This window comes from Anticarsia gemmatalis, chromosome 2 (assembly GCF_050436995.1).
Source record: "Anticarsia gemmatalis isolate Benzon Research Colony breed Stoneville strain chromosome 2, ilAntGemm2 primary, whole genome shotgun sequence".
NCBI classification, from domain to species: Eukaryota; Metazoa; Arthropoda; class Insecta; order Lepidoptera; family Erebidae; genus Anticarsia; species Anticarsia gemmatalis.
The window spans coordinates 10,928,083-10,953,137 of NC_134746.1; the positions used below are offsets into that span (position 1 = coordinate 10,928,083).

Consider the following 25,055-nt stretch of genomic DNA (forward strand, 5'->3'; position numbering starts at 1 on the left):
TATCCAAAATTTTTACTACATTGATTTTATTGTAAAAGATAATTAAATAAATTCAGTATTTTTTATTTAAATTCTACAATTAATAGAGGAACTACGACACTCTAACCACACAATACGAGACTGAAATACACCATAAATATAAACATGCATCAAATCACACCTGTTATACGGAAGGTGTAGGCAGAGATGTATGAATACATGCGCCACATGTACAATGTCAGTAACAGGGGTGAGTCTATTGCCATATTATATTGGGCACGTCATCAAACTCAGCCAGGTCGATCTAATTGTTTTAAACGTAAAATATTTTTAATATTGGCATGATAATAACTTATGTAATAACTTAAGACAGAAGGACCTTTATGTAGAGACTAAATAGATTAACCGACTTGGTATTACAAGGATCTCACAACTTTTTGCGGCAGAGAGACTGAACTGCGAGACTTGAGTTTTTTTACATGATGTTTTTGATTGCATCTATTTTAGTCCTACAATAATTACTCGTACCATGACACTTTTACCACGCAATATTAATTAAAATACAAACAAAAAATGCAACAGACAAAACAAAAGTCCGTGTAAATTCAAAACTCCTGAACAAAAAGAGACAATACTATTCAGACAATAGAAAGTATGAGCAACCCCTTATTGTATACTTGTATGCAACATCACACATATTATATGACAATGTATGATTAGTCACATGTAATCTAAGCTTTCTGTCGTTAACATGTAACTGTGTCAAAGACAATAAGCTCTCAGAATTCTTATTGTGTATCTCAGTTGACAACTAGTAAACGTTAATTTGATATATAATGCAACTATGCAGGACGAAACATGCTAATCACAGTGATTTAGGAAACAAGCAAATGTAAAACAGAGTGGCTTTTAAATAGTTGTCAACTGAGATACGCAATAGCTTCCAGTAGCGCGATTCTATACTGTCGGTAATGTCGAGTATCGAAAGTTTGACATTTAGAATGTCCTGCCAAAACATTTCCTACGACGCTCGTCTGAGGCGCTGTAGCTCGATTCTCTACTACTATTGACTACCGACAACCGACCTGTCATCGAGAAATTTTGTATGAAAATCTGATCAGCGCCTCTGACGGGCGTCGTAGGAAAAGTTTTGACAGGACATTCTAAGTGTCAACATTTCGATAGCTAGCCGGTTGTCGGTAGTCGATAGTGGTAGAGAATTGAGGTACTGATCAGATTTTCATACAAAATTTCTCGATGACAGGTCGGTTGTCGGTAGTCGATAGTAGTAGAGAATCGAGCCACAAAAATCAGTTCCCATTGCATGTAGGTGAAGAGTTGGGTGCATCAAACGTTCAACAATATATCGCGTGATAGAGCAAACTGACATTAAGATTATTTTAGAATTTCTCTGTTAGCTAAGGTTTAAATCGTTTAGCCTTTCAAAAATGATCGAGTAATGAAGATGTGACCTTATAGTACTTAAAAGGTGGTTGGCAATTTTTTTAAATTAAGTCACGCTATTCCTGTGAGATAAATTCTATAGCATGTTCATAATCAGATCCTGGGTGTATACCTACCGACAATTTTAAACGTCGGTAGGAAATAAATACCTTTATTTCCTACCGACGTTTTAAAAGAACTAGCGCTGAAATTTAGTACGTAGATTTAAATCGATAAACTCGATAGTCGATAGGATAGTCTTTGGCAAATAAAAATATGTGATATCGTGTAGTTAAATTGTCTCTCATAAAAAGGGGCTTTCTCGATGCCAGTATTATAAAGAAGAAATAATGATAAAGAGGATTTACCTTAAGAACTACAGGTTCTTGTTGTACGTAAAATAGTAATATCCATCAGCCAATAGCCTTACGAAGCTATTAGACACGGCACCTACAAACTATACCTACACACATGTCACAATGTCTCCCAGTCTATAACATTTGACTCTCATTTGACATTTACTTGACCTTTATGTGCCCTCTATCAATGCTCACAGGCATACATAAAAGTTGTTCGCTTAAGGTAATTCCATTTCAACCTTACTTAGATTTCTTGGAGGAGAGTGAGAGTATAAAATACACAATTGGTTTTAGTACCGATTGACACGCTTTTTTTCAATAAAAATATTGAGACATTGAATTGTTGTCAGTGTGGTAAATTAATACAGTTTAGTGTATTTTATGACGTCGTTACATTTGTAAATTTGGATAGTAACACCCTTATCTCTTAATCAGCAATATTCTGCTCCGGAAATAATGATTTGTAAGTTATAAATGAAATGTTAATTAAGAAGATTATTTCGAATCAGAATTGGTGCTACAATAGCGGTAATTTTCCAGTCTTTTCCGAACGATCAAACCTTATACGTAAGTCCAAGGCAAATTAAATAATATGATATTAAAAAACCGCTTCAACTGTATTAAAATTACAGCTTATCGTATTAAATTAGTATTAGTAATTTTTACACGGCAAAATTAATTTTACCTACCTTATCAGATGTGAGATCAAAACCCCACTAACTTTTACTTTTATTTTCAACGAATCTCTTTTGAAAGAAAAAGTACAAGAGTGCTAACGAAGTCATATATAACGCTACGTGTGAAAGAACCCTTTCAAATCTGAATTTAGTACATTAAGCTGATTGCAAAGGTCATCAACCTTACAGCTCCAATCTAAACAACTCGGGTAGTTTTTTTAATTTATTTTTGGTGGCCTCCAATCGCATTCACCTTGTAAACTTGAAGACCTCAGGTTACCGCGGAATGCAGTTAGGGTACCGTGGTAAGGGAACCTTGAAAGAGTGAATTCTTTCACGGATTTAAGAGCGACTACAAAAGTAGTAAAGACGTTAAAGGTTGGTCCCAGTTGTTGTTAATTATAACAAGGCGTTATGTATGTATTGTCGGGTGGTTTGAACAACTTTGACGCTAGGTTGACCATTAACCATTCGATAAAATAAATAAAGAACCATGGGATACGATCTCATACCTGTGCCCAATCACATAGTATGAAACACGAGAGCTAGTGGTAACAGCAAGTTCGTCAAAAGTAATGACGATATCCTAATGAGAAAGGAGGATAATACAAACTGTGATATAATTAATTTACATATAAATTATATTTAATTTTATATTAAGTTTTTTTTTAGAAAAAGTAGTTAATTCAACTTAATTGTATTATTCTGGGTCGTTGGCAGTAATAAAAAAAAATTCAGGAACCCGTAATTAGTCATTCACGTAATTTAATTACGTAATTAACGAAAAAAACATTCTAAAATTACTTATATAAAAAAGTTTAACGAAAAAGTTATACAATATTATATTATAATAAAAAAAAATATTTTTAATAGGCTTTATAGCTCTACAACTATGTGATAATTGTGATTAACTAATATTATTACAGACAGAACCAATTCAAAAATAAATAAATAAGCACTATAAGTTAATTTTCTTTTTATTTTAAACCGAGAAAGGAATACAGGCATGATGAGATTTTAATGATAGCAACACGATTCGGATTTATTTAAACAACTGCAGCTAAATAGTAATTAGACGATAATGCAATTGCGATACGATCTAGATTCGAATCTCGGTTACACACTATAACAATAGTAATAATAACTATATGGCTATTATTGGGTCTGTTTAAACAAAGATTTTTTTCTTTCTTTACAGATCAGTTGCTTTCATAATACTATAGCCCGACAACTTAGTCGAGAGTCTTGACATGGACGATTTATCTAGATAACAATTAACAATTAATAATTCTCGGTATTTCTGAAATAAAATGGCTGCTTGTACTCTCCTCGGCATAAGTCTGCTGATCACTGATGTCCTATTTTCTGTACATTATATACCTCCGCTTGCCGCAAATCTTTTATGCCATGCTTTGCACTAAAAGTGAGACAAACAATACTTACCTAATAATTTCAACTGAAATTTATTTCAAGTAAACAAATACAGTCATTTAAAAAAAACCTGGCAATAATCTAGACCGTGAACAAAGCACTATTCAAACGATAAACCAATAGAAGCATTTTGCAATAGATTTATCTTGTTAACGATATTTAAAAGTATTTTATACTATGATTTATCAAGAGATACTATGTTTATCCAGCCTGTCAAAACAGTCACGAATATGTCTCACGATCGCTAGAGCCTCTTATGAAGAAAGTAATGCAAGTTATAGTTTATGTAACACTGTGCTTTAATACTTTCTTTATTAAAGCCCTGGGCTAAAACAACTTTGAAGAAATTTTGCAGTGTTGGTTTTCCTGTACAAGACCTTTCTACTACCTACTTCTAAGTTTAACTTGAAGTATGTATAAAACCCTTTTTTGTAGTTTCCAATGTGATATAGTGAAATGATACTATCTATAAGTATTCCCCTTCCTCGTTTCAGGGGCAGGTCCATGCCCAGCTCTGAGACAATAGAATATAATGGTTATATTTTATGTATTTTGGTCTATTCTTACTCGATATCAGTTCCTAGTTTTTACCATCATGAAGCTTATGAATATTTTGTAGCAAGATAAAACGCATACTCTAGTTATCAGGTCAAATTGCAAAATACTATTACTATTCTTAGTCATATTATTAAGTTGGCGGACAATATTTTGGGCTTGCTGTATCTGGGGCCACGCTCATGGCCGTCAAGTTCATTATCTTTAACCGATTAGGAACTAGAACAATTTAACAAGCATTGAATAATTACTGTTGTACCTGGAGTAAAGTTCGAAATGAATATATAACTGTTAAGTTTTTAAGACAACAATATTAGATTTATAAGGAAGCCAATTGTGATAAGGAAGACTTACGGCCGAATACAGAAAAGTAATCTACTTTAAACAACTCTTAATCGCCTAACATGAACTTTCTTGACACGTAATGTAGGGACAAAAATACTTTTGAGATTTACTCAAAATTGAATTATGTTCCTGCATTCGGTTGCTTATCAGCCTCATCTGCGTACCAATCAATTTAAAAAGTTTTCACATTGAAATATAATTAAACATTAAAAATATTTTCAACTTATCTACTTGATAAGTAGCATTTATCTCCGATTTAAGTTATTGACGTGGGAAAATACAATCTCTTCCTGCCTTTTACGAGTTACTTAAAATAGCGGCTATTCATAAATATGTAGTTTCTTTTGCTTTACTTTTTACATACCTGTGTATCGGAAGGGCGTAGAGAAGCCCTTGGTAACCAAATATAATGAACTTTATAACCAGTTATAACCAGTTTTGTGACAATTTGTTCGCTTTGGCGATTGTATTGAAGGCTCGTTTACATATTTGGAAATCCACGTTAACTTGAATGTTCAATCGATTGTTATTTTCAATGACCTTTTAGTATGTGTTTTGTATTGTTTGACTGAAAGTCTTTGACATTTCAGGATATATTCAGTGTTATCATTATCAAATTAACTTTATTTTTTAGTAGTTAAGTTCACTGAAAGAAGAACAATTTTAAACGCAAAGAGCTTAGCGTAACTCGATTCCAACAAGAAAAAATAAGACAAAAGTGTTTCAATAATCATTACAGGTTGAATTATAACCTTATAATACAAAAATTAATGCGCTATTACTCAGCTCTATTGCATTTTTAGCAATACATAATCACTAGTTATAAGTATGAACTAATATATGAAAGTACGAATAACTACGAATTAGTGAACGCAGATCTTCATGCGTTCAGATGATTGATGTGCAATATTTCGACAGCTCTTGGACTATTAAGTCATTTTCAGTAATCGCTGTAACGTTTCATAAGGCTGTGTGTTAATGCCTCAATATCTTCCCGCAATATAAGAATAGCTCTGAAATAATCTTTATTGGTAGGATAAAATTATTGCAAATCACTGGATTATGTACCGTGAAATCGGTTACGAGAAATTTATAAGAAGTTGTCATAATTCTTATGACGATAACATTATAATTCGTTGAGAATCTAGTGACTATGACGACTTTGTGCGACTATTTATCACCGGATGTGCGACGAAACGTGTAATATTTATTTCTATCTTGATGGTAATAGACACTGAGCTCACTAAACATAAAAAAAATCGATAGATCTGGTATCTCACCAAAAGTGAGTTCACGGCCTCTGTGGCGCTGTGATTAAGGAAGTTAAAACACCACTTCCAGTACGTTGGAAGGTCGTGGATTCCATTTTAATTTTTTTTTATCCCATTACTGTCCCACTGCAGGGCAAGGGTCCATTTTCATATGAAACAAGTATTGTAGCGATCCAGACATAGTAGTTTCGGGTTTCGTGGCACTTTGTGTTGTTTTTAATTGTCCCTACTTCTAACTCGTGCCAGTTGAATTAAGTGATTAAAAACAATTTGCGACGTATTTTTTTGTCGTTGCAACAGTTCAGTAGAAGTATCAGCAGGGGGTATGACGTTCGTGCTTTTACGTTTTTAACTTATATGAATAGAAACGTGACATTTCATCACGAATTTTGGTTTTATTTTAGAATGTTGTTATTGACCGATGACCAAAATATCTTCAAAAGTATACAGCTAAGATTAAATTGTGTACTAAAATTACCTATTAGTAATATTTATAAAGAAACACCCATTAGTAATACTCATAAACATGAATCTGTTTGCACAATTAAATGTATTCTTTAGACAGAGATAAGTAGAAAGAGGGAAAGAGGCCTTTACCCTGCAGTGGGACATTATAGGCTGATAATAATCAAAATAATGTAAGTGTAACTTTCAAAACCGATGCTTTTTGATGGCTGAAAGATTCAAAAACATTTCACAAAGCATTCTGAAGAAATGCTGTAACTCGTTTGAATAACAAACTTTAGAAGTCTTACCTTAAAAGCATTACAAATAAAACCTTTTCCAAAGGTCAAACTTTCCAATTAAGAAAGATAATTTAGAAATCAGTGCAACGTTTATTGGTTACAATGTTTTGACATAAAGCAAGTGAGCAATTGGGGCTAATTAATACGTTCCTAAAATACTTGCGAACTTGATTGTTTATCGTGGAAATTATAAATCAGGATTACGTAGGTAAGTGAACAGACTGCGAGAAATCGATCGATGATTTTATTGTTCCAGTGATTAATAAGTCAAGTATGATAATTTTACAGGAACATTGTTTTAGGCAAGTAAATGGCTCTGAAAGGCATCTAGAATTTTCGTTAGAACTATTTTTTTCTATGTATTACTATTGAAAAGAAATGTTTAGTTACGGCTGTGCGTTGTCTCTCAGTCAGTCATCAGCAACGGAAAAGCTTTTTAATAATATTTATTTAGAAGCATCAAATCATAAATCTGTTTGTTTTTTGTAAGCTCTGTTTTTAACTTATGATCATCTTTGTATAACAAAATATACCTAGAAAGGCACTAAAACCTAGATAGGCTCCATATTCTATATAGTTAATACTTTATCAGGTGATAAACGCGACATCTCTCTATCACATTTAGTCAATTGTTATATTACATTGTATGACAATGTCTCATGGTTCAGTCTAAGCTTTCAAATGATTAGATTATCAGTCGCATGTGTCTGTTGCAATGAATCTATGACAGTCAGCCAGTCATCGAACTTGTTGGCGCCGAGCCTGTAAGGATCTGTTCACATGGAATTTAAATAGCCAAATTATAGTTTGACATGTTAATTGTCATATGGAGAGTGGTGGTCATAAAGGATAGGTCGTGTTGCACATTAAACAAAGCGTAATAGAGGTTTCTAAGTATATTAGACTGTGCTTTACTATAGTATACCTCGAGAAAAATTGTTACGGAACAGAAAATAGATAACTCTGTTGTACTTGTAATTTTCAAAACAGATATATATCCTTTTTCTAAATAAAGTGCATGCTGCAACTGCACTATGATTCCACATATAAACAAAGTAAAGTTTGAGGTTTATAAAGAGCCTTGAAATGCTCTTGATGTATGGTGAATGTATCGAAAGAATGTGAAACCATAATCTTTTCATATTAAGTCCTTGAAACCTTGCACGGTGACGTATCCTGTTTCATTGGAAACTTATACTGTTTGACGGGAACGCATGGTAATGAGTGGCGACTTAATATACGAAGATAATCCAGTCAGTTACAAAACTCACTAAACAATTTCATATTTAAAAAGCTCATTAGTTAATAAGACATTTCATTTAATTTTTTTTATTTAAATAAGCACCTTAACAAAATCAAGTATAATTAGTAGGAATTAAAATGCTTCAGAATATAGGGTTTCGAAAGATTGAATACGTTTAGCGACTTTTGTAGCTGATAGTACATGTGTTGTACAGCGTTTATTAGTCATTATAATACAACGTGCAATTATAGAGAAATTTTATTTGGAAAGTAATTATAATTGAAAGCTTAAACTTTCAATAAAATATACACCCACTCATTGGCAATTTTAATATGTACACTTTAAGCCGGCAACAATCGTGTTAATAGTTTTTTACTTAATGTACTTATAAACTAATTGAGCACTTATTCTGCTAAGGAATTGAATTATTTTCGACAGAATGTTAAAATTTTCTGATTTATGTCTATAAAATTCCAACTAATTATTATGTGTAAACCACAATTTCAAAGATAAACCAAGATATATTTTTTCTGCGAAAGTTTTTGACATATCAATTGTCCTATATGTCTACATCCTTAGCAATCGTGAATATGCACACGCAACGCCGGGTCGCCGTGTCTAGTTCACAATACCTAGACCAGTTTGCGATAGGCATTCAGTTACTCAACTATAATTGTTCCCCGCTTGCTTAATACAGTGTTATCACTACTGTATCTATACGTTGGTCACCGTTGAATAACTTTCAGTAATGTCACTTTGACATAATTAAACGAAAGTTTGTGAGCAATATTACTCTCACTTCCGAAGCTTGACAGTATGAAGAATGTTTTTTTTTATCATATGTTGATTTGGTTGTGAAGTCAACGAAAGATGTTGAATATAAAACAGATCAGCGCCCCTAGCGTATTTTACAAGGGTCAATTTATCTTTTAATAAAAAATAAATTAAAGGGTTAAACTATTTAAGGTTTTAACTATTCTAAGGTATTTTTAACGCCAAAAAAGTTAACTGAAACTGCAAACGTTAGTTCATTGGATCGGTTTTATGAAGAACTTGCGTAGATTTTTATAGTCATATTTTCGTAAGGGATGGCCAATAGCCAGATTTATCTTGATAACTATAACTTTAAAATAAAAGTAAAGCTACAGTGAAATAAAAAATACGTTAAATACTTTTAAAAAGAATCGTGAATCAGATACATTTTTCCGCACTATTAATAGACGCAAACATTTTTTTCTCAAAACTGAATTTCTGAATCAGCACCGAAGGCTGGGGAGTTGGGGACAATTGCCTGTCGAATCAGAAAGGTATGTTAATGTTATTATCTTGTTCATGAAGGCTGTTCAGCTCGTATAAATACTTGAGTTTTTGTACTTCAGACCATTGGGAATTAATGCGATCATCTTTAATCAAGGATGCGATTCTTAAGTACTACATGTAAAATATGTTTTCTAGGACAACATACCTACTATGATCATCTGAAAATTACTTATTTAAGGTTAACACTTAAGGTTTTTTATAAAAGTGTCAAAATATCTCCTTACTAAAACTCTATCGAATTTATTTTAGTGTGATAAGGCAGGTATCATAAGAGAAAATTCTCACTTAGAATTTATAATACAGTACGTAAAGTTTCAAAAACAATTTTATTGGAGTTTCAATAATATTCAATAACCTTTGTCATCGTACTCAGTTTTCCCGCCTACATTATTTAATATAATGTTATCAATAAAGTACGAGGACGGCAGGTTTTAATAAAATCAGAGATGTCTTAATGGCGTACATTAAAATAAGTTGAGATGCAATCAATTTACAAAAAGCCTCTTACGCTACGAGGTTAAATGTATAAATTCTTTACTATCTAGAATAAGAATATTATACATAATAATATAGAAGATCCTTAGCGGTTTCCTTTATATGAAAATTAAAAAAAAATATCGTTGACTGTCGCGAATCTTCTTAATATTTTAAGTACGAAAGAAACGGTATTTACCTTTTGACGGCTGGGCTACTGATCTGATCTAAATAAAGAAATAAACAAAATAATATCATATCCCGAAATTCAAAACTAGCTACTGTAAAAATATATCGATGTAGGCATAGTTGCAGACTAGAAAAACAGCTTGTAAAATAAAATGATTGAGTTACCTTTTTAATTTCTTACCATGCCCACTATAATAAATATATACCACCCATTGATATTTATCATTTACCCAACAGGAATGATTATCATACAGACACATGCAATAAAATCCTATGGAGTCCTGTTTAAGAACCAAACGACATTTCATTCCATGAAATTGGCCATGGCGTCGACATTTCCGAGGCGATCTACAATATATACACGTACGAATATACATATGAATATATAATGCTATAGGACCAATATCGTGACTTTTCTTAGCGGCTGTATAGATACACTCACTGTAATAAGAATGCATTCGCTAAATGCAAGTGCAGTCTGTGAAAAGTGATGAAACATGTAATTTTTTCTACAGTCGCAACCACCGTTTGGATCTATATCTTTTTTCACAATAATTTTCATAGTTGTAGACTAACTCTGCAGTTCTCAAAATACTTTATGCCATGAATCATTTCATAATTTGGCACATGTAATGAAGGGGATTTTGGGAATGAGATTTTTTTTCCTGATTATCCAACGAAGCTACTATTATTTAAGAAACATATGATTATGTTTAGCTGATGCTGAACTGCTGTGAATCTATTCTTTACTTTTAGTAACACCCGTTTTTAGTAATAAATACACTATCCCTATCATTTTACTTACATGTAATGATGTAAATCAATCAATCTCCGACTTTTACGAATAAATCACTGTTCTAAGCAAATCGAATCCGCCATACACCATTTGATATTTATGAAGAGAGAATTAAACGTGAAGTATGCACTTACTTTCTTTATAATTTGCAAATCATAAGCGAGGTTGATGTTTTATGAAAATATAGAGACCGTCATTTCAGACAGCAATTTCATATTTTTTCGGTTACTAAGACTTCGCTGTCTGCCTATGCATGTCTTTAACCTGACTGTGTCTCTACAACCGTGATAGTTAGATTGTATTAAATTTTCAAACACGATGTATTAGGTCGGGGAAAAATAATATTTATGTTGCCGCTATAAGAAAAAATGCAAAAAACAGATTAAAATGAATTTATCTTCACAGACAAAAAGAGGAGATAAGAATATAACATTTGACAATTTAAGTTATTTGAAAAAATAATACATTTAGAAATAATACTTTTTACATTACCTAAGATTTCAAAATCTTGACGGAAATGCCTATTGCATTATAAACTAATTTTAAAGCAATAAAAATAATAATTAAAATCCTAGTTACCTAGATTCATTTAATTAATCATAATATATCGCTTCAGTTCACTCAAGTAATACACACATTGAGAAACAAAACCCAAAACTAATAATAACATAGGTATAAAAAAAAATACTATAAATAATCAGACTGCAACTTTATCAACATAAAAAGAGCAAGAGCATTTCTCAGACCAAAATTTTGATTATGTGTTCATCGTCATAATGAGTTTGTTAGCTATCTATGTAGAAAATTTCATTTTCCTTCAACGGTGTTAACATGATTGAGGTACAAACAAATAAACATCAAAACACTCAAACTTTCCCATTAATAATAGTATAAGTTACTATACATTGTCCAAATATAAGCATTACTACAATTATTGACCGTGAATCTATTAAAATCATCAGTCAGTGTCAATTTTTTCAACTTTCATTCACTTTCGTCGCAATCATTAGCGTCGTGCGTGGTGTATTAAGTTGCGCGGGCGCAGGCTACAATGGGCCCGAGAGCGCGCGCAATACACACCAACCTTCGACACGAAACGCACGTACCAACGGTTAAATAATAATTCTATTTTAAATACTACCTCAAATAAATTTAATTAAAAATGAAAAGTTTACTTTTTGTCGTCGGCTTCGTAGCTTTAGGTAAGTGTTTTTTTATTCTTAGTTTTTTTTTCGTTTAAATATAAGGGTTGTTTTTATATAGCTTTATAAAAGTGCAATTTAAATCAATATTTTCAAAATCAGTTTACCTGACTTTACAGTACAAATTCAGTTCAAACTATCTTTATTTTTAAGAAGTGTTTAGTGCAGTGTATTTTTTAGTTATTTTTTACTTTTATCTAATTATCATAACATACTTATCTAGCAGGAATTAAGCTATACATTTCGTTTATATTTTTCTAACTTAGTTTCTAATCCCAGCCCAACTAATATATCTCTACAATGTCCATACAATCGGGTACAGATTTAGTATTTCGCAATGCGATCGAATGACTCAATCGGTTCAAGAACTGGGTTGACAATAGCCAATAATGAATGAGTAACTAAACTTGCATTTAGCATGAAAGGGTTAGTTTCTTGCATTCTTGTCTGGCGTGACGTCAGACTTGTCACTCTTAAGCAAGAGTTTTGCAAGACATGCGAGTTCCTTGTTTATGTTTTGCTCTAGATTCAGTTATCCTTTGCTATTACTTTTTGATCCACTAAGTGTATGAAATATCCACGAACCAAGTTTAGGTTAATATAAAAACTTTATAGTGCCAATAATAATTAGTAAAGAAGTGTTAACAAATACATGGAATTTGTTAATTTTACGGTAATACTTGTTTAACACAGGAAAGAGTGCCCTATTTATCAAAAATGGTAATCAAATTAATAAATAATACATAATATATCCGTACTTATTAAAAGTTGTTAACTCCAAAGTAATTTTGCCGGAACTCGATATTGTTGCATGACTAAGATTTATTACGTCAAATTGTTTCATGGCATGGGATATCCTTATGATATCCTGCGCCCTTCGTGTCTACCAAACAGAACACGAAAGCACGTACATAACTCACTAACGATTTAATTGATCTTATTTCATCCTTACGTATCGACTTCAAACATTACACAGTTAATTGGTTAAAACACATAATGTCGGTACGTATCGTGTATTGAAGGAACTCCTTTCACTAACAAACTGTTCAGTGCTCCAGTAAATTACTTAATATGATGCAAGGGCATGAAAACATGGCGAATTTTCGAAACATAAGTCACGTTTTCGTATGCGTAACTTTACTAGTAATTTGTGTATGAAAGAAAATATAGTGCAACAGCTATTTGCTTGATTTGTAAGAGGGTAAAGCGGAGTGAATATTCAATAAGCTGTTAGCAAATTCTGTTACGATTTTAAAGGCCTTCTGTAGTAATATGCTTGCTGAATAGTGCACATTCTTTTGGACTTTATATATTATGTTACTAAGTACTAAAAATAAGATAGTTATATTTGTTTGGACGCTTTGATGTCAGGTCAAGTGAATATACCAATTAAAATAAGTCTTTCATTCGAATACATTTTCTACGATATATTACTATAATATATTACTATATAGCTATCTCTCTTACCGGATGTTATGCGAGCATGCTATGGAAGTATGAGACCTAATTTGCACGTTTCATATATACCCGACTGCGCGACGTAAATGAGGATAATGTGTTTTAATTCATTAACTGACAAATGCATTTCAATAGCGTATGATCATTATGAAGGTCATCGTTGATCGCCTCTCGATAATTACTTGACACGATCTGTCAGATTTAATCTAATAGCCAATGATCTTATAAGCGCTGTTCTCATTAAGTAGTAGTCTTTTAAGCTGATATCCGGAAAAGAAACCGGTGAACGGTGCAGGAATTTGTTTATAGTGTTCAACTAATGCACAATATACAGGTACACTCTCTATTCCTTCACTCGCATAGTCGGAGTTTGGTTAATATATAATGTTAGATCTAACTGGTGGAGCTCGATTCCTATACTTTAGAAATTATGCTAACATGATAATTTGTTAGTTAGTGGATAATTTTGTTTCTCATACGTCGCTATCTAATAATAATCATCTTTATTCATTTTAAATGTCGTTAATTGTTTATTTCAGGAAAATAAACTTAAAAATACGTAGCTATGATATTATATTAGACAAATGTTTTATAGTGTATTTTGGTTAGTAAAATGATTAAGTTACATAAATTGAATATTTATTAGACCCGGTAACTGCGAATCGAAACAGGCTCTCTCGTGGGACCAGAATAACCAGTGAAATGAGTTAATTACTTTACATAACTAACTCTTCAGGGAACTTATTGTTGCGTTTATATTACAATTAAAACTATGACGCAAGCACGCTAAATATAATATTATTTATTATATGCATAAAAAAATAGTGCCTAGATTTCACAATCTAGTAATTATATTTTTCAACTAACGACATGTCACCTAACTTGTTACGACCTAAAATGTCTTATCTGAACTAATTTCGAAACGTTTTTTAGTGTTTGGCAATTGACAACGGCAATAAATTGATACAATCAATTTAAAGTTTATTTCTTCATACAAATCGGTCGAGACGGTTTAAGAAACCCTAATATGCTGTATTTAAGTTAGTCAGCACTTTTATTGACGTTATCGTAATTGCATGTACATTAAATGTTTAAAGTCATAACAAAAAATATAGCAATTCTCTCTTGCTCTTAATATGATGTAATAGAAATTATGATACTTCTTTTTTATCACTTTAAATCCTATCTTCTGTTGAGACATTTTATAATATTCTTCGCTGCAAGAAATTCTTCGCTTTCCTAACGCAATGTTCTAATTGACTTAATGTCATATAAACATCGTAGCGCATTGGATGCTGAAAAATTAAGCATGTTTATATTTTCTTGTTACTTACTTTGAAATATCAAATGGTGAATAAATATCACATAGTACCTATATAATAACATTGCAATAGACTTGAGATGTAATTGGACGTATCTTCTCAACCTCACGTCAGGATATAATTCGTTTCTGCCTTGATAGGCAGGGTAATAAGATCCAATACCCTGTGAATTATTAATTTCGACATCACTGGTTATATTGATATGTTATTTAAATTATATAGCGTATTAAATCAATTCTCGTAAGTAATATGAGTACATGGTGTACGTTGTTCAATCACTTTAGAAAATGGAGGATGGACTATTTCCTTGTACACCATATTTATGGCTTTCTTTGCTATCTCCATATTTGGTATAAGCAGTATTATTTTGTCTTGGGCCTTTTTTACTTTAGCCCTTTTTTTACTATGGCCCATCAAGGAAATAGTACAACCTGTCCCGGAAACATACTAAACTTATAAACTTAAACGTGAGTCACGATTTATTTATGGGGCGGGAATTGAAATATCAGGAAAAGCTGCACATAACTAAGGGGTCGAACAAAATACCAAGACTGACTGCAGTATTCGAATCGCATAACAATTCAATTATTCCATGCTTTAGGCCGCTACACTCGTTGTTTCACAAATTAGTTACACTTTGCTACAATTTCGGACTTTCTACTCTCTCGGCTGTTATCAAGTACCTATGACGCAATAAGTAGTTCGATTGCGAAATGACAAGGCGAACTTATACACTGTCGCTTGAATACTAAAGCCTCTTGACAATCGTGGGGGTCAACGACTAAAGAATGTGCACAGGAAATAATTATATATGGTACTTACGTCGTTATAATCTCGAGCAAGGTTAGGACATTAAAATTCTAACCCACTTTGTTAATTTAGTGCTCTCTAATTAAATTATATTATAATGATATATTACCGAGAAATGACCTTTATGTGTGGCCTACTGTCATGACGGCCTGTAAATTCTACGAAGCGAATTAAACGTCATATATTTTAGCGAAATTTTGTTATGACATAATTTGTTTTACTTACGTCAATTATAATTCTTGTAAACCATTTAATTATAATGAATTAATATAGTAATTTATTATCTCCGTCTAATTGGCCATCAAAATAAATACGACACTTACTGATACAGCTTAAAATACCTATTTTGTATAAAGATTTTCTTTTACCTGTGATCTCTGAAATTACTTAATGCTAGATACTTCGGTCAGTGACATTTGAGTGTCCAAAATATTACGCTGTAAACAACCTCAGTTAGTTTTTTGACCAAATATCGACATTGACTATTAACCTCTAGTTGAAAACCTTTTATCAGATTTGTATTGCTACTATTTATATCTCTAGTACTTATTCGACAAAGCAAACAAAGGACATTTTTATAAAACTATTCAGTGGATAATTTAATTTGGTGAGCGGGACAACAATGAGTTGTAACAAAGGAGCATTGAGCAATGTTTCGAGGTCCGTTATTGTGCTTTGTCTTAAGTAAACTGTCTCAGACTTTATCAATAGTTTATTGATGGTAAGATTATCGATTTTTGTCAATCAAATGTTTAATTGATACATTTTGAGTACTGAAATTATTTCGCCATTATTGCGATAGTAGTTATCTGAATTTTATTGCCTAATTATAGGTTTTAATAAATTGTGACTACATGATTAGTTTGTAATACCTTATGGCTTCTTTAAAAAGGTTTGTGTGAGAAATAAACTTAAGTAAGAATTTGAATCCTGCCAATGATGACTAATTTGTATTTTCTAACTTCTGTTCTAAGTCATTAAGTTATGTGAGACGAAATACTTGAAAAGAAGCTCGTCTCCCATAACTTTTTACAGATAAGGATGAGAAGGATGTGAAGATATAAACAACTTCCTTAAGAAAATAATAAGCAAATAATTTGTCAAAAAAGTCAGTTTATTTGACTTCTAAAACTTAAGTAAAGTTTTCCTGATGTAATGTTTAGTTTTTGGGTTACTATTTCAATGCACGTTTAAAAAGTAGTTCGAACTAGGTACATATGTCCTAAGCATTTTATTAGAATAATTCACTAGTATTTCATACAAGTATTAGGTACGTTAGTTCAAAGACTTAGCAGCCTTGAGCGAGGCGTTCGGTTACTTTCTCGACTATTGATCTAGTTGTCAGTGCGGAATTTCAAATACGTTCAGAGTTGCTTTCGTTGTTAACTTGAATACATTAGCTGATTACTGATAAGATTTGTGAATTAATTTATTAAGCTTTATGTACCTTGTCATGTGTATTGTGATTGATATATTTATTTAGTGGATAGTTTTTAGTGATATTGGATTTGATAGTCACAGTGAGTGATAGTTAATGAGACATTCTTCTTCTTCTTTGAGACATTTAGTGTTAATCTTTATATGTTTATATTTGTTGATATATTGATAAATCCTTAAAATTGAATATGGATATGAAATTTGAATTGAATTGAAAATAACAACCTTTAAACTCTACGTTTGCAAAGTTATAAACTGTTAAACAACGCATTGCACTTATTTTTATCTCTTACTGCATGTCCTCAGTAGTGTATTCGGTAACTTTTGCACCAAGATTTCCTGTATTTAACTATTATTAACATAAGGATGTATTTTCAGTTTCAGCACAAGAATTTGATTGTCCTGAAAAGAGCGGCTTCTACCCGGATCCATACCAGTGCGACCTCTACTACAAATGCAGCAAAGGTCAGTACAAAGGTCACTCGTATAATGCGCCTGCGCATAGTACCCAGTGACGTAATCAAAGATTCTCTTATTCCGGGTTTCACTTAATAGTTTACATTACGTAGTCACCTTTAACGGCTTTTGAAAATTCCTTTTCAATGCATCAATGGAATATTTTTAGTGGGAAATTACGTGAGAGTTTTCTGACTAATTGCTGAATTAGTCTGAAAAATAATGACTATGATTACTTAATACGTTAGTCACAATGGTTGGGAAGACGAATTATACGGTGCATGCGTTTAATTTTTGTTATGTTTTAAACGTAAAAGTTAATTACTATATAAATTGAGAAAATGTAGCAATTTTCAAGCGTATTATCTAATGCGAGGCAATGAATTTTTGGTGCTTAAATAAAATCAAGTATTTTTAACCCATCGTTTAGATTTTTGCTGTTTAGCAAAGTAATTGATTCTTATTAGTTTGTTGCTGCAGCACAATAAGACATTTCTAAAATTATAACAGACATTAATACGATGGCAACAAAAGCACATTTGATATGACGCACTATGCTATATTTTTAAAGTATTGTAGTTGCGCGTCGGAACATACGAGTATAGCAATATCAGTAGATTGATTCTCTAGTACTATCGACTACCGACAACCGGCTAGCTATCGAGAAAATTTACATGAAAAATCTGATCAGCGCCTCAAGCGGGCTCCGTAGGAAAAATTTTGGCAGTACATTTTTGTAATGTCGAACTCTCGATACTCCACAGTACCGAATGCAGAGAATTGCGCTACTGTCATGCAAAGCCTATCTTTCTTTCGAAGTCGCGTGTCAGAAATCAATCCAATTAGCGAACGACCACTAGGCCTATCGTAATGTCACATTACTACACAAATTTCGTGACAGCAAGTATTTTTTACCGCCATTCGACACTCTCATTACTAAAGCAAGTAGAGTGTAAAAATTCCAAATATTTCCACATTAAATAGCGTAATGTTACGAAGGCGACCATAAACAGGTAATACATTACAATGTTGTGGAAATAAGAGCTTTGTAAGAATGGGGGTTGTAAGTACATAATCCAGCCTTCTGTAGGTCTGGAGCCCTTATATTCAAGCACCATTGATTGACTACCGGGATGAATTTCGCGTGAACGAACGAAATGGCTTAACGTGTTTCTGGAATCTTGGAGTTGTCGGATATCCGTGTCAATTTTTCTCCTGAAAGGAAGTAGTTGTGAATTTACCTACTTGGGTTGTTTGGTTGGTTAGTTTCCCGTCGTCTGATGTACCGCATGTCATCAGATTGATGGCAGGTGTTATTCTTTATCCTATTAACAAATATCCGTACAAGTTCAAAGAATTAAAGAAATACATATTTTATTTAGCAAAAAGTCTATTATACTCTGCAAATATGTATATGAGAGCGTAAATACCAAGGTATTAGTGCCGCAAGATAATGAGAATCTCGAGAATTTCAGAGACGTTTCAGTTATGTTGCGTTGTGTTGCAAAATTAAGATTTGCGTATTCCAAACTAGTTCCTTTTTAAAAGTCCCTGTCAACAACATTAGGTAATTGAAATTTCTAATTTATACCAAACAAATTTCTCTTTGTTTCCATACTCTAGATAATAAAACAAGCATGTAACACATGTTCGAGGAATACTAAAAACATTTCCGTTATACAACCTTCATGGTGAATTAAAATTCAAATTAAATACTCTTAAAAAAAGAAAGTGAGAGTTTAAGTAATAATGCTTTATTGTCTATTGTTTAATTATTTAACGCCTCACGTTTTTAAAATTTTGCTGGTAATTTTAATAATTATTTTTCTAAATGCACATTTCTTTTTCATTGTTACGTGTTTTGTGTTGATGTAAGAGTTTGCTATTAGAGACTTCGTGTTAGTATACTGCGGAAATATTAACAACGTATATAATAACAATGGACGTGTCTATTATTCATAGATTTCTTTAAGATACACGATTGGTGCTAATTAGAGTACTCAGTGCCAACTGCTCTTCACTATTAATATACCAGGATTTAGAATTCAAAACTAAGGCAAAACTAAACAAATCTAAGATTTTACAGACTTGGCCTCATATTGTAGGTCTTCTTATAAATAGTAGATAATATTGTCTAAAATAAGTATAGCTTGTTTGACGTGTTCAACGTTTGCAAGGTAATCATCTGTCTTTAGGCAGATTGAATGATTCCTCACTAGTTGCCGAGGCTCTACAATCAGTTTTAAAGCTAATAGCAACTTCAAGTCAAACCTGTCAAGAGCTTGTCTTACACAATAGGGTACCACTCGTCACGTTATATTGTACCAAGATCATAATACTTGCATATGAACATGATAGGTTAGTGCATGACTACACAATACTGCACATGTGTATTGATCTGAATACAATAGGTACTCGAAAGATAGCTAGAGTGGTAATGTCAATGACAGTTTACATACGACGGTTTTTGAACTAGCTAACTAACGAGCTCGTACGTTAAAATACAATAGACAATTTCGGAAAAGGGTGTACTTTTGTGTGAGGTAAATTTTATCTATTCTTAAACAAATCAAATCTTAAGCCAAAAATCATCTTAATTAAATCTTATCTTGTTAAAATTGTGTTATATTTTACATACGTTGCTGCAGAATTAGTCAGTCATTTGTAAAGACAAGGATGTGATTGTAATGATTCTTAAAATGTGCGAACAAAATTTACATTATTGACTTCATAACAATGTAGAGCATTTTTGGCTTTGTCTACATAAGTGACTTTTGTTTCATATCAACTAAAATTGTTTGAACAATCTGCAAAACCACAATAAAATTAACAACCGTTGCAAACTAGAGTATTTTTGCAATGAATAAGATACTAAAATTAAGTAATTTTGACCTTCTGAAAGCAACCTTAATATCTACTATTTTGTAACGCATAGCACACACAATCGTGTGTACAAACATACATACATGCACATACATTTCCGCCGTCAAAGAGGCGAGTGAACGGAATCCAATGTTTTGTAACCCGTCAATACTAGAACGTTGTATGCAAATCAGTGCATCCTTAGCTTTATGACGGAGGTCATTGACTTATGGCACGCATAGACGAATGGGATCAAGTGAACGTTTGACATTTTATTGAAGGGCCTACATAATATGAATGACAGGATTCGTTTACAGTTACAATGGGTATTTAAAAAGAGTTTATGACATGAAAGAAGGGTAGTATAATACTTATTAGAACTGGCTTTGCTAATTCGTCAGAATCGTAGTTTTAAAAACCTTAAAAACGCTGTAAATCGTATTGTAAATTATTGTGCTATCATGATAAAACGCCATATAATTTTACTTAGATGTTAAGTTTATTCCTTCAAGGGAGATTGACGTAATTTTATGTATACGTGTGAACGTATAATTTGTTCTAATATAATGTATAAAATGATCAAAAAATGTTATTTAACATCATTTATTTTGTTTATTAGGTCAAGCGGAAGCCAGGCTATGTCCGGACGGTTTGGTGTTCTCCGACGAGAACCCCAGCAAAGAGCGATGTGACATCCCCTCTAATGTTGACTGTGGCGAAAGGAAAGAACTACGTAAGTATATACTTTACTAGGTACTCTTATCATTAGAAAAATGGTTAAAAACATTATCGTTAACATATATTTTCTATTAAGTAAATAAACTTATCTGTCGGCTAGTACTAAATTGTTGATTGATTTTGATTGTAAACTCGAGCGGCTTGCACACATTATATTATAATGCAAAGTCTTAAGAGCGATTGAACATTACTAATACCTTAAAATTCAGGTAACATCTTAAAGTCATATTAATAACAGCATCACTGCTGCCGATCAAATACTTTCAATGATAAATATAATTAAGACTAAATCGAAATTTTCTCTTTTCACAGAGGAGCCTAAGCCTACAAAAGGCTGTCCCAGAATGAACGGATACTTCAAGCACCCCGATCCCCAGGTAACGTTGTGAAACAAAACATTATTATAAGTACATCTGTGCCCTTCCATACAAATGGCAGTGAACGGAGCAATACTCGACATAATGACGTCACGTAATGCAGATGCCTTCACTTGCCGGTAAACGATCAACGAGAGGAAATATACAAAGCGATTAGTATATGGGTGAATATTTACTGTATTAGTGCATTTATTCAGTATCATGAGTAAATAAAAACACTATATATAGATTGGGTTCCGACATAGGTAGTCTTGTGTTGTTAGAATACAATATGTTTGGTTTCAAAAGAAATTTGTTTGGATTTTCTGTTTGTTTGAAACACCCCTCTATTTTTTAAACTTTGAAAAAGCTCTACGCATAATGTTACGTGACATAAGCCCTTCTTACTACATTTATAAATTGAAATAGCTGGATTACGTTTCGTAATAAAAAAATGCATAAAATATAATAATAACTACAGTGAGTTACATAACCAATATTACAAGAAGCCAATAATTTGCAGGCGTGCGACAAGTTCTACTATTGCTCGGAAGGTGTTCCCAACGAGCTGCCGTGCCCTCCCGGTCTGTACTTCGACGAGGAGACCTCCAACTGCGACTGGAAGGAGGCCGTCAACAGGCAGTGTGACCACGTCACCAAGGGTAACTGACTTATCAACTGTTCTATTCTTGTGTAACTTATGTGCTCAATATATAGGCTTTCGTTAGACTTTTTAAAGAATTACTGCCCAACATATGTTTAATGTATCGTAAAATATGTTCAGTATGTTAATAATCTAAGGGACTTTAGACTTGCACCGGAATTTATTTATAACCAGGCTCAAATTAATGCTCTGTTAGATCTCCAATCGACAATTTAGAGCCAATTCGTGCTAATAAAAATATTTTTAATACAATAAAAGCAAAATAACGTAAAAGTAATAAAGCTCAGAATAATTTAAACGGCCCCATCATTGGGACAAGATCTTGCTTATAAAGTACAACAAAAAATAATCTGTTATATCTAACCTTTCAGACGTACTCGACGATGGTTTCTCATGCCCTGACGGTGAAGTAACAGGACCCAACGGCCGCGCGCTCCCCCACCCCACCTTCCCCCACCCCGAGGACTGCCAGAAGTTCTACATCTGCCGCAACGGAGTCCAGCCGCAGAAGGGAAGCTGCCCACTCGGCAAAGTCTACAATGAGGATACGTTTATGTGCGATGAGCCTGAGAAAGTTCAAGGATGGTAAGCTTCTTAAACTACACAATCATTACAAAAACCCGTAACTATGGAATTTACCATTTATATGAGATTTAAATAAAAACTGATCAACGCCCCTAGCGGATTCCAATGGAACTAATGTAAACTTCTCAGTAGCGCTAGATGGCCGTTATACAAAATGTAGAAAATCGTGCTACAGCTACTTTGATATTTTTGTTTAAAAATTCGTAGCCTTATTTATTAAGGGTTTTGTTAACGATTTGTATTCTGTTTCAGTGAAAACTTCTATGAAGGTCAAACATTCGAAAAGAGCAAGTCACCCAAGAAGGCGTAAAGTGTCATACTTATTAAGATATTAGTTTTACATTAATAAATATTAATAAGTCCCAACATTTGTTTTATTACTTATTCCTCATCGGAGCACAAAAATTAGGCTTCAATCTGGCTTAACTACTGGAAATCTAGTAACACTGTATGTGTTGCTCTAAATATCATTATGTTTGAGCCAATCCGGATTGAACGATATACTCATTTCGAATAATCGAAGCTTGAACATATATCTAAATGAAATTAATCTTACAAAATAATTTAGGAACCACCTATAAGTTCTAAGAAAATTGAGAAATTGATGTGATTAACAACGCCATCTATTGGTTATGAGGCGAACTAAATAGTCAATAACTAAAACTCACAACTCTAGTTTCTTGGGTTCAATTCCCGAGATGAATAATTGGATGTTAGATAATAATATGTTCGAATATTTGTAATTATAGTTCAAAATTTAGTTACGTGTTTGGATAAGTGATCACCTTTTGCTACATGTAACAACTACGAGTATATGAATCTCTACCTATTTCATTAAGCCTACGAATATTAATTCAAAATATATATAATACCGTCTTCATGATGACGAAATGACTAAAAGAAAGGATAGAAAGTTTAATATTAGCAACAAACAATCAAATACCAATAATTACTAATTACAAAGCAATCAAACAAATTACAGACATGTAACTTTGTCTTCACATAATATAATAGCCGGCACATAATACTAATTGTATTAGACCAGTATTAGATCGGCTATAGGTCGTTCCAAGTGGATTGTAAGCCAATTATAGACAATAATTGTAGTGCATTGCGTAAGGCGCTGCGCCTGCGCATGGTACAACGATGTGGGAAGATAATACAGTTTTGAAGTGGATGTGCTGTTAGAAATGGTAAAGTTTTGTATTAATTAAGTAGAGTAATGAAAAAGGCAGGAGTTTCAATAATAAAAAAAATACTAAAATGTAGCAAAGTAGTGTGACATAGTAATTTGGTAGGCGCTTGCACATTCACAGTAAAGAAGTAAGAGACCTCTTGTGACAGAAAATCGAAATTACTTGGGGTATTGCCACGTATTCATTAATTTATGCATCGATCACTATTTTATTACTAACTTAATTCGCAGTTAAAGTGTGCGACAAAGTGTTGTACTATTTATAAAACAAGTATTTAGATTCGTTCCAAGTAAATCCAAGAGATGGCGCTACTTGTTCGCTGCTCAGTAGTGTAACTTAAAAGAAATACAATTTATAGACTTACTTTTGTTCGTAATTAATTGGAAGTGTCAACCTTAAATATTTTTGAACTCATACGTTTTTTGGGAACTATATAATAGCTGTTATAATCAGGGAATTTTCACAGTTATAACTTGCTTTAAATTATAATAAGTAAGCTTTATTAAAAGAAAGGAAACTATAAATCGAACCTACACGTCTCGAAACATAGCGATTCTGTGTTCATTTTCTTAAACTATTTTCATCCTTGAGTCCAACCAATTTCACTATCCCGACCCCACACTGACATGGTCAGTAATTAAACTAAAGCTAATTTAAAAAATATACCTCCTATAGTCTACGTAACAATGACTCATGAATATCATTGTATGTCTGTCAATCATGTGTTAGTGTAAAGATTTCATCAATTTGTTAGCTGTCCGCTTCACTAAGTAAATTCGACGTTGTTTTTTGCCCACATGTTACATAACGCTATTTATCTAGTGTCGGTGATGTGAGCAGAGAAAGTGGTGTTATTTTTAGCTGGATCAATAGTTGGTTATCCGGTGTGGGTATCCGTAGCTTAAGTCTATAGTACTTAGTATATTCTGCTAGATAACGTTTTATTTATTTGTTTGGGCTATCTTGGCCTATTGGATGAATAAAGCACGAAATATTATTTTACAACTAGCTGAACTGCGTTGTTTCGCCCGCGATCAAGATTTTATCGAGGGTTGTTTTTGGAAAAAAGTTGCTTTTCTACCAAAACCTTATCTTCGAGTATCTCGAAGTTATAATCCATCAAAATTAGACGGTTAAATTT

At 32.7% G+C, this 25,055-nt stretch overlaps 1 protein-coding gene across 1 annotated transcript; it reads left to right on the top strand.

Annotated features, from left to right (window-relative positions):
- Positions 1-11,870: 11,870 nt before the first annotated feature.
- LOC142984540 (protein obstructor-E-like) lies at positions 11,871-23,084 on the top strand. The gene is made up of 7 exons (XM_076132246.1): positions 11,871-12,030; positions 17,436-17,522; positions 20,995-21,108; positions 21,426-21,490; positions 21,993-22,131; positions 22,505-22,718; positions 22,971-23,084. The coding sequence occupies exons 1-7, from the start codon at positions 11,991-11,993 to the stop codon at positions 23,026-23,028; spliced, it is 717 nt and encodes a 238-aa protein (XP_075988361.1). The 5' UTR covers positions 11,871-11,990; the 3' UTR covers positions 23,029-23,084.
- Positions 23,085-25,055: the final 1,971 nt, after the last annotated feature.